This window comes from Salvia miltiorrhiza, chromosome 1 (assembly GCF_028751815.1).
Source record: "Salvia miltiorrhiza cultivar Shanhuang (shh) chromosome 1, IMPLAD_Smil_shh, whole genome shotgun sequence".
NCBI lineage: Eukaryota > Viridiplantae > Streptophyta > Magnoliopsida > Lamiales > Lamiaceae > Salvia > Salvia miltiorrhiza.
Genome location: NC_080387.1, coordinates 48,604,209 through 48,616,292, shown reverse-complemented (window position 1 = coordinate 48,616,292; position 12,084 = coordinate 48,604,209). Strand labels below are relative to the sequence as shown.

At 32.1% G+C, this 12,084-nt stretch overlaps 1 protein-coding gene across 1 annotated transcript; it reads left to right on the top strand.

The window, feature by feature from the left end:
- Window positions 1–401: 401 nt before the first annotated feature.
- Window positions 402–2,530, top strand: LOC130988660 (protein SMALL AUXIN UP-REGULATED RNA 51-like). Its single transcript, XM_057912570.1, has 2 exons — window positions 402–468; window positions 1,502–2,530. The coding sequence occupies exon 2, from the start codon at window positions 1,682–1,684 to the stop codon at window positions 2,168–2,170; it is 489 nt and encodes a 162-aa protein (XP_057768553.1). The 5' UTR covers window positions 402–468; window positions 1,502–1,681; the 3' UTR covers window positions 2,171–2,530.
- Window positions 2,531–12,084: the final 9,554 nt, after the last annotated feature.

Here is a 12,084-nt window from a genome sequence, read left to right as displayed (position 1 = left end):
TTCATGAACCAAAAAATATATTAATAATTTCATAAATTTATATTTAATAGACCCCATCAAATTTCGACCGGTCACTTACTAGTTATAATTATTAAACCGCTCATTTAAAAATATCTTATTTAAAAATACCGCAATTTTCGATAAATTTACACAATATACAGAATATGAAAATATAATAAATATAATATCCAACATAAACAAATTAATGAATGGATGAACATGCTAATATATTTATCAACTAATGTGTGCTAATATTTTTATCTACAAATGTGATGGTTATCACATGTATTGCTTTATTATTTGTAGTAACAACTTAAATAATGTCCATTATTTTTATCTATTTTGCATATTAAACATAGATCACTATATGCGACGCTGGCACGTAGTTGAAGTCTATCAGCTATCTCAAATTCTTCATAATTATTTAATCCACAATAATAATACTATTATTATTTTAAAAAGGGAAAAGTATCAAATAAGTCCCCGTCGTGGTGGCCCTTTTCACGTCTGGCCCCCTATAGTCGAAGGGGTATCAACTAAACCCCTAAACTAATTAAAATCGAATAATTTCTCCCCTCTGACCTAACGCCGTTAAGTGTCCTTTAACGTTTGAGTTTAATTGCACCCTCTACTTCAGGGGTGGATCTGTACCTTTTTTTTTTTTATAATTTCAGCAACCCACCTCCGGCATCAACTTAACTGCCCCCGTACTCATCGGCTCCAACTTACACTTTGTCAGCACGCACGTGCTCAATCTCTTGATCGTCGACTGCTTACCGCCGACATGCAACAGCATCACCAACTCCAGATGTGGACCTGAATCGAATCCTGCTTGGTCCAAATCCATATCCGTATTTTTTTACTTAGGTCAGGATCCGGTCCAAATCCATTAGGTCCAAAAAAACGAGATTCATGTCCAGATCCATTAGATTCACATGTTTTCGAGTCCTGACCCGGATCCATTCTTTTTTCTCTTTTTCGGGTCAGGACTCGAGAACCTGTGAATCTAATGGATCTGGACATGAATCTCGTTGTTTTGGACCTAATAGATTTGGACCGAATCCTGACCTAAGTAAAAAAATACGGATATGGATTTGGACCAAGCAGGATTCGATTCAGGTCCACATCTGGAGTTGGTGATGCTGCTGCATGTCGGCGGTAAGCAGTCGACAATCAAGAGATTGAGCGCGTGCGAGCTGACAAAGTGTAAGTTGGAGCCGATGAGTACGGGGGGCGGTTAAGTTGATGTCGGAGGTGGGTTGCTGAAATTATAAAAAAAATAAATAAAAAATAAGGTGCAGATCCACCCCTGAATTAGAGGGTGTAATTAAACCCAAACGTTAACGGACACTTAACGGCGTTAGGTCAGAGGGGGGAAATTATTCGATTTTAATTAGTTCAGGGGTTTAGTTGATACCACTTCGACTATAGGGGGCCAGACGTGAAAAGGGCCACCACGACAGGGGCTTATTTGATACTTTTCCCTTTAAAAAAACAAAAGGGGAGGGGCAGGGAATAAGGGATATCATAGTAAATTCAAGGCAGGGCTAGTTTAGTCATTTGATAACTGTATCATCACAACTTAATTTAGGACTCTTCCACTGCAACTCTTCTTCCCCTCTTCACTTCTCATCGATTCTCTTTCTCTCTCTAAAACTCAAATATTATACCAATCGTGAAAATGGCCGCAGCGATAAAAAAGGTGAACATGATCACCCAAATCGTGCGGCTAAGACAGGTTGTGCAGCGCTGGAAAACCAAGAGCCTCTCGCGCCACTCCCTCTCGTCGTCCTCCTCCGATTCGGACGAATCCGGCGGCAGCCCCAAGTGCCGGACCCCTTCCGGCTCGCTGGCCGTCTACGTCGGACCGGAGCGCAGCCGTTTCGTCATCCCGACGCGGTTCCTCAATTTCCCGGTTTTCGTCACCCTCCTAGACCAGGCGGAGGAGGAGTTCGGCTTCCAAACCACCGGCGGCCTGGTTCTCCCCTGCGAACCCGGTTTCTTCTCCGAAATCCTCAGCTTCCTCGACGACGACGAGGAGCGGTTCCGCGGCCTGAGCCTCGACGAGTTCATCAACATTGTCACTGACGTGAGCTCGGACCACTTGTCCTGTAAAGAATCGTCTTCCTCCTTCGCCTTCGCTCCGCTGTTACACAAAACTAGGGTTTGAAGCTCTCAAATTGATCTCCATTTTTTTCTGATTGGACTAGTTCTTCATCCCCTACTTTTAGGGATTTGGACGAAACGGTGTTGTTTAGATTTTTTTTTATATAGTCTTATTAATATATACATCCTTGAGGCCAGAGTTTTAGTTGTGGATTGCTGGCAACTCAATGAGATGTCTGATTTTTCTACTCTTTTTTTTTTTCCTCTCATAATTTGAGTTTCTAATGCAGATTGTTTTCTGTAAGATTGTGATTGACATGATGATGGAAAATGTAGTTTGTGGTAATAGAAAAATCTGATCTTGTGATTGATGTATGAAATTAGAAAATATAAATCTTTAGCATGTTGATCGATTCTGAGCAAATTCTGTAGATTTATTCAAATTGAGTTTGTTTTATTATTTCATTCTGTAAATGTAAGAAATTAAGTCGAATAAATCTGGAGACAGTTGTTTTTGGTGGAATCTCGTTTTTTATGCGAAGATTCAACCACCTGAGGCTGCGCGGGCTGTTTTTTCCACGCAAAATTGCTAAAGGCAGTGGCAAATTAGAAGGTGGGGCCCGCTTTCATACCATTCACAGTGAAAGCTGTTGCGCTTTATATCGTTAATTAATTATACCTGTAATCCTTAACAATAATTCAATTCCAAATTTAAAATGTTGGTATTATTTATTTAAGGACCAACATTGTAATTTGGTGGTAGAATTTTCGGTTGCAATGATAGAGATTTTGGTACTGACTACTGATCTCAATTAGACGTCATTCCAATTCTTTGTAGTATGATTATAATGATTATAAAATTATTAATATAATCAACCCTAACTAGTGATTATAAAATCAAAATTATAAGGAATTGAAATTGATAGAAAAAATTGAAAATAATTATTAGAAACAGAAACACCAAATCAAAATCATATCTAATTGGTATTTCAATCATGACATCGATTTCGATCTCAATTATTTTAGGAAATAAAGACACGCAACATTGACAAATTAGGGGCAATGCAAAGCTGCAAATCACTCCCTCTCAATGACAATTTTATTGAAATGTGACCACTCCCTTCCCTTTCTCATTTCACTTAAAAGATGTTTGACTAAGCTTAATTTTAAAAAAATTATAAACTCCAATCATTTATAATATGTTTTAAGAATTTATAATATATATAATTTCTGAAAAGCTTGCAAGTTATTTAAATATTTGAATAACAGAACTTATAAGCTAAGCTAAAGAGAGATAAACTTAAAAAGGTATATAATGGAAATAATAAATTATAGTTGAATAATATTTATAAAATTATTGTTGCATATAAGACTATAAAAAAATAAATCAACTTAGATGAACTTATTTTTTAGGGAGCTTATATGCTCTTTATTTTTAGAGCGTATAAGTTTTTAAAAAATTTATTTTGATGCCGATGAGGCCTAACTCAAGTGTCAAAGTTGAGGCACCCAAAGACTCTCATTTGTGAGAAGTCTTGGGTTCAATTTCGCCTACGTGCATGTAGTTTTTCCACTTTTGTATGAGTAATGTTCCCACCTTTGTGTGTTGTTGAGGTCTTGCCTGCGTGCGTGTTGCTGATTTATTTATATATTAGATGTCTCTTGTAATTTAAAAAAAAAATCAAAAAACTTCTAAATAACTTATAAGTTATTTTACATAATTTATAAACTCGGTTAAACGCCCTCTAAGTCACATTACCTTTATCTCTTCTACACTTTTGACTAATACACTCTCCAAAAATTAATTTCTCACTCTTAGTTTATTATAAATTATTCATTTTTTAATGTTTATATCAGTGTCTTGTGGCCTATTGAAATAGGATGGAGTGAGTATTAAATTCCATACAATTGTAAGGGAAATAAAAAAAAACATTAAGCTCCCTTTATTTAAAGTTAGTATGATATATGTCTTAATTAGAAAAGTTCTGAATTTTTGCTTTGTAATTTAGCATTAGTTTTTAAAATGACAATTTTATTTATTTCACTTAAAAGTTTTTAGATTATAATTGGTTTTTATCTTCAAGCATCAAAATTTAATCGTAACATCGACATTTATTCAAATAACTTTTCAAGATATTGTGATGTTTTTGGACTTTTTCGTCATTTTTTCTTTTCACTTTTCATTTTATTGTTTATATTGATCAACGATATAATAATTGTCAAGAAGATCGATTTTTGTACGTATTAAATAATGTTTAACTGATCATGACACTTCAAGAATAGTTTATAAGATATACTAATTGAAAATTAAAATAATTGATATAAACTACTTATTGAAATACAAAGATTGGCAATTCGCTAAATTCGAAATTTAATACGGTAAATAATTTTTTCATTTTGCCACTTTTATAGTTTGAAATATTTAATTACTCTCTATGTTTCCCTATTCTTTACTCATTTTACAATTTTAGTTCATCCTTCAAATTCTTATCCATTTTCTTATTTTTATTAAAAGTACTGCATACAACTCTTTAATTTTAATTGACCATCAATATTATCCTTTATTCACAAAATTTGTCATTCTGGTTCCACTAAAATCAGTTTAACATTATAATAAAAATGAGGCTCATATCCTACTCACAACACATTCAATTAGTATTAAAATTCATGTCATTCTCGAATGAATAAAGAATTGATGGATTGGATGAAAAAATGATTTCATATATTCTTTTTACATTTAGATAAAATAATTTCTAATGTTTCTATTATCATGCATCTTTTTATAAGTAACTAGGATTTCTATTATCATCTATTTTCTCTTATATAGTTATTTTATAAAAATAAAAATAAAAATCTGTGTTGGCTCTCCCTAAAATTAAGTTAACTAAAACATTTAAAATTTTATTTAAAATTAATTAAGTTATAACTAAATTTATTAAATAATAGTTAATGAATCAACTGTAATTGGTGCTGATCTCATTGATCAGCTCTTTTATAAAATAAATGCCGGTGCCCACCAGTGATGAGAAATGATTAAAAGTAGTTGTCGTTAATCAAACTTTTTATAGAAGGAATATAGTCTCGTTAATCTAACTTAACGGCCGTTAGTTTATGATTTATTTGTTCATGAAAAATCATATATATATATATATATATATATATATATATATGTGTGATTGATTCGTAGGAGTTGATTTAATGTATTATATGATTGATATTTATCTGAAAGATGAAAAATTTATCTGAGTTCGAATTCTAAAGGAAGTGAAAATTTTACTAATTTTTTAAATATCGTTATTCAACATTATATACTACCTTATTCATTACTATATATAACTAGCTTAATCAATAGGCTCACTATCTCACGGAAAATAGCAATCTCACCAGAACCCACTCATATATATATAATGTTTTCACATATACTATTATAATAACACTTCTTTTTGTAATTATTGCAAATTATGAAAAGTCAATATAGTTCAGATTCGTTCATAATTAATATATGAAATGTTTGTATATGATCTTAGCTATAATTCTTTGTCTTTGCATTGGAGATGAAAATAGTTTTTTTTTTTTCTCATAGTATAACTCATTCATATTTGCCCAAAATATATTGTCAATGTAAAATTTAATGGCTTGAATCCATCGAAATTTTTAAAGTCTCAGATCTATCTTATCCTTCACAATCCTATAAGTGCATGGTTGTTAGATTTTATAAGTGTGAATAGTAAAAAAAAAGTGTGAATAAATGAATAATTTAGAGTTATTTATATACCCAAACTATTAATTAAAGGGGTAATTCAGGATAAAACAAAAACCCTCTCTTAGTTTACTATTCTTCTCTAAAAAACAACATTACTTCACCTTGAGATAATTTTTTCTTAATGATACAATATTGTTAATTATACTAGTAAGTGACCCGTCGAATTTCGACGAAATCTATTAAAATATAAATTTATAAAATTATTTAATATTATATTTTTTGTATTATAAATTTATAAAATTATTTAATATTATATTTCGAATTTCTTTTCACTAATACAGAGAATTTAATAAAATTATTTTGAAGTAAAAGGCTGTAATATTTATTTGAAATTGATCTAATTTAAATGTCTTTATAAAATTTATATGTAAGCATAGTTTCAACCCACAAGATATTAAAAGAGAAATTGGAACAATTATTTGAAACGTACCTAAATTAGATACCTGTAGCTGGAACCAGCAACTGAAAAAATAAGAAAAATAAATAAATTAAATAAAATCATTAATGACTTAAACTATCAAAGTTTGAATAAATTATTAAATTTGACACGTAGGGTTGTCCATGACTAAAAACAGATTTCGGTAGATATAATCTTACATTTGAAAGAGATTGTCCCTGATTTTTATTTATGATCATAGCAAAACAAACACTCACAGAGAATTGTCTTCTCTAAAACCGAATTAAAAATTTAGTGAAATCTGATGGACTCATAATCATTCTAACTATTAGGGTTGGGAATCGGGTCGGGATCGGGTACCCGATCCCGAATAAGACCGAAAATCGATACCCGACCCCGAACCCGATTTCTTTTTTAAAAAAATCGAAAATGTGCCCTATATTTTAAGCCATTTCCCTAAACCAAGCCAATTCAAAGCAACAGCAGGGCAGCAAATTAAGCCGAAATTCATACGGATCAAGAAAATCATACAAATCAATTCCAATTCAATGAGACAATGACCAAATTCAAAGCAACAAATTCAACATTAACATAGAAAATCTGTATTTAAAAAAAAAAAAAAGAAGAAGAAGAAGAAGAAGAAGAAGAGAATGCGTAGAAGAAGTGGCGTTGTCAGAGCTCCACTAGCGGCACGGCTGTTGCAGGGCGACAAGCTCGGCGACCCGACGGCGGCGGAACGAAGGGGCGACTGGGCGAGGGTCATGGCTGGGGGGACTGGGAGCGAGCTCCTCACCGGCGACTGGCTCTGGCCTGGGCGATGACGGGCGGCAAGGGGCGCCGCTAGGTCGCCGACTCATCGGAGACGGGAGGGATTTCTGCCCTGGAGTGGGGGCGGCGGCGGCCGGGGGGGGGGGGGATTACTTAGGGCTGGGATTGGGACTTCAATTTAAAATGGGAACTGCAGATTGGGACTTTAATTATAAAATTTAAAATTTATTAATTAAAAAATCGGGTAATTCGGGTATACCCAATATCCGATTTTTTCACACCCTAAATACCCGACCCCGATCCCGAATTTTTCGGGTATAGGGTACCCGATACCCAATTTTTTCGGGTCGGGTAATCGGGTACCCTATACCCGATCCCGAACTTCCCAGCCCTACTAACTATAGGAAACTATTTGCCCGCATTTTTTCCTGAAATGAATTTGCCTTCAATTACACATTCCCCAAGTTTAGTTACTAGCCTAGTGTCATTGCAAAGCTCATTAGATGGATCAATATTTCTAAAAAGCATGATTATGCATCCCTCTTAATTTCATTACTCGACAATCGTGAACACTTGATCGTATTTAGATATTCATCCGAGAATACATGTTCATCGAGGTCCACTTGTCCATCTTCTTTGCGAATGCTGTTTTAACTTAGGCAAACCCTTTCTTTGATAGACATTAAAGACATGACGTCATCATTTATCGTATCAACCATCTCATTGGCGTGGGAGCCAAGATAGCTCTATTCTTAAACATTTATAGGTCAAATGCATGATATGTGTTTTCCACTATAGCTGCAATAGGATTTGTTGCATCACGTATAAAAATGTCCTCTGATAATGTCACAACAGATTTTCCATCACCAAGACTTTGACCGGCAGTACAGTCACCTATTTTAAGTATCCATTCCGTAAATTCTTTGGTTTCTTCTATATTCGAACCAGAAGCATTTGCCTATTTTTTATGAGAAAATTATTATATGTAATATGTATATTTGAAATCAAAATGTACTTTTATCAAATGTGTACTCATTCATTTTCTGTACAAAGGAAGACAATTAATCAAAACTTAAATAGCAAAATAACGAATTTTAGCTAATGAGAAAAATATATTAGACCAACCATTCTGACCACATAAATACATACATACATACATAAAGACAATTAGTAATTTTTATATTTTAATACTTTTTTCTATTTTCTAAAATGGAGGATGAACTCAAAACAAAATAAACTTGCATTTTTTTAATTTTCAAAATTAATAGCTATAAAAAATTACACTTTGTGGCAATCTAATGGTATACCTAATCTAGAGCGTGTACTACTGCCCCTAGACAACATTATTGATGTTATACCACTCAAAGCTACCTGGAGTACTACCCTTCCTACGTATGATCGAGTATAAGGTGTTCCAAATATATGTCTTTCTTATACCACCATATCCATATAGAAAGAAAAATCCTCCTTACACCACTATCAACCACGATCATTATTTTTTCATAAATCATTCTTTGCTTATCTGTCAAAGAGGGATATAGACATATAGTTTAACGTTGTCTTTTTTCATTTCTTCCATATTGTAAAACATCTCTTAATCAGATATGACAGTTTCGTTTGATAATGACATTGCTAGGAAAATTGGTTAAACTGTCTCTTCTAATATCAGTAGATTCTCTTAATCAGATATGACAGTTTCATTTAATAACGACATGCTAGGAAAATTGGTTAAACTGGTGAAATTAGAAGCAACTTCTCAATTTCAACCAATGCTAAGTTTTTTATTTGATCATCTGTGAACTACAAATCTATTAAATAAAAAGTCATTAGAACAATGTAATATCCAAATCAAAACTATAAACTATAAATCGTAGACATATTCATAAATTATTTTTATTAAAAATTAATTAAAATTTTGAAAAAAAAAGAATGAATGATTATTGAAAAAAAAAATTAAACTGAGGATATGTAATTGAAACTCAGATGTTTTTGACCATTTACATACATACATACATACATACATACATACATACATACATACATACATACATACATACATACATACATAAAGACAATTAGTAATTTTTATATTTTAATATTTTTTCTATTTTCTAAAATGGAGGACGAACTCAAAATAAATTAAAGTTGCATTTTTTAATTTTCAAAATGAATAGCTATAAAAAAATTACACTTTGTGGCAATCTAATGGTATACCGAATTTAGAGTGTGTAGTACTGCCCTAGACAACAATAATGATGCTATATCCATATAGAAAGAAAAATCCTCCCTACATCACTATCAACCACGGCCATTATTTTTTTTCATAAATCATTATTTGTTCATCTGTCAAAGAGGGATATAGACATATAGTTTAACGTTGTCTTCTTTCATTTCTTCCATGTTTTTTCATATATCATTCTTTGCTCATCTGTCAAAGAGGGATATAGACATATAGTTTAACGTTGCCTTTTTTCATTTCTTCCGTGTTGTAAGACATCTCTTCTAATATCAGTAGATTGTCTGAATCAGATAAGAAAGTTCCGTGTGATAACGACATGCCATGACAAAGAGGGATATAGACATATAGTTTAACGTTGTCTTCTTTCATTTCTTCCATGTTTTTTCATATATCATTCTTTGCTCATCTGTCAAAGAGGGATATAGACATATAGTTTAACGTTGCCTTCTTTCATTTCTTCCATGTTGTAAGACATCTCTTCTAATATCAGTATATTGTCTGAATCAAATATGAAAGTTCCGTGTGATAACGACATGCCAGGAAAATTGGTTAAACTGGTGAAATTAGTAATAAGCAACTTCTCAATTTCAACCAATGCGATTATTTGATCATCTGTGAACTGCAAATCCGTTAAAAAAAGTCATTAGAACAATGTCATATCTAAATCAAAACTATCAAAACTATAAACTATAAATCTTAGACATATTCATAAATTATTTTTATTGAAAATTATTTAAAAATTTTAAAAATAAAAGAATGAATGATTATTGAAAAAAATAAACTTGGGATATGTAATTGAAATTCAGATGTTAACTAATTAGTATTTTGATGTATATGATCTGCATATGAATCTAAATTCGTTGGAATAAGTTGATGTATATATTCTGCATATTAATGTAAAATTCGTTGGAACATTATTTGTTATTAAATGTACAACTTGAAACTCAAAAAATGCATATTAATGTTATATTCGTTGGAGTAACTTACATATATTATATAAGTGATACTATTGACTGATTTTTATAGAACTTACATATATTATATAAGTGATACTATTGATTGATTTTATAGATTTATATATTATTGATTTTTATAAATATTTTAATAGATGGAGTTTGATTAGAGGTGGAGATTGATTAGAGGTGGAGATTGATTAGTGATATTGAAAAATATAAGAATGAATGAGAATTGAGAAAAATTGAAATAGAGTGATTATATGCCGCCACGTAGGATAGAGTTTATTTTACTTTTATATATATAGATTATTTATCTTATTTTTATTAAATCAATTTATTTCCAAACATGGAAATCAAACAAGTGTTAAATATGAGACATATTTTGATTGTTATTCTCTGGTTTACGTAAAATGTTTGGTCGAAATAGTTGTGCAATAAAATTTCCGGAAAATGCATAATTACAAATTCATTCCAAATTAATTGTTTCTGCATATATAAATATTGCACCTAAAAAAACAGCTACTATCAATTTGCCAAAACTTTTTGGTAAGATTCTTCAAATTCCAATACTATAAAAAAGGCCAAAATAATCAGCTTTCAGTTTTCTCAAACGTGCATTTCTCGTTTAAGCAGACTTACTTCTAGCGATTGAATGTTCTGACCATAAATTTTCGTCAGCTTTTTTTTTTTCAAATAAAATTATACAGCTTATTATGCTCACGAGATTCCACCTAAAAAGGACACAAATCTATCTGAATATGTTTGACATATTCTGTTTGAGATATAGATTCACAAACACAGCTGCTTAATTATATGCACCTTTACTTTATGATGTGCCATTTGCATTTTAATACTAGCTTTAATTTTTCTATTTGTCTTATGTGGTACTTTTAATACTAGTTTTAATTTTTCTACTAAATGATGATATACTTTCCAAGATACATAAATTTAATTACAAACAAGCTCGTCCGAAAAGTAATCGGATTCATAACATTTTCGGTTATCAATTTGTTCATCGGAGCATCCAAATCCGTTGACGTTGAGTCAATTGCTGATTGGAACCAATTACGAGTCAATGTCCTATATTAGTGTGGCTCATCCTACTGGATCATATCGATTAATTTTATTTATTTTTTTGTAAAAAAACGGGGCATGCACAAAACAAAGGATGAGTCCAACTCATCCATATGAACCGCAGCTCGAGTTGGCATACCTTGCATCGATTGGTTCATTGCCAAAATCGACTCAAACGGAGGCGATGAGCCAACCGATGTCAATGCTCTTAGAGCATCCACAATGCTTGTTGCTTAGAGGGGTGTCTTAGGAGTGGGCCCCACCTAAGACACACCCCTCTCCAATGCATTGTGTCTTAGGTGGGTGCTTAAATCCTTATTTCCATAAAATTCATATTTCTACACTTTTATTTTTAAAATTCAAATTTTATTAAAATTAAAATTCTACATTACAATAATTTAAATACAATAAAAAATATATATATATTATCAAACAGTCATATTAAAAAAAAAAAAAAGGAATTTCAATTTTTTTTTTAAAAAAAGGGCGCGTCCGTCGGACGCGCCACACACGCCTCGCCTTCACCCCGTGTCTAGGCTTCGCCTCGGCCTCGAAACTGGCTGGGTCTCCAGTGCGGCGGCCAAATCTTCAACCCGGATCGAGGCTGCCTTCGATCCATGCGCTGGAGGTGCTCTTAGATCTATCGGATTCTTACTTTAATGCATAATTATCATATTTATGAAGTTGATGATCACATTCACACGAAGAAATTAGTGATCGAATTTTCATAATTAATAGTAGTACATTTTGTCTCTGTAAATGAGACAGAAATAGTTTGCAC

Excerpts from the sequence above, each read along its gene's own strand:
- LOC130988660 (XM_057912570.1), top strand. The coding sequence starts at position 1,682 with ATGGCCGCAGCGATAAAAAAGGTGAACATGATCACCCAAATCGTGCGG.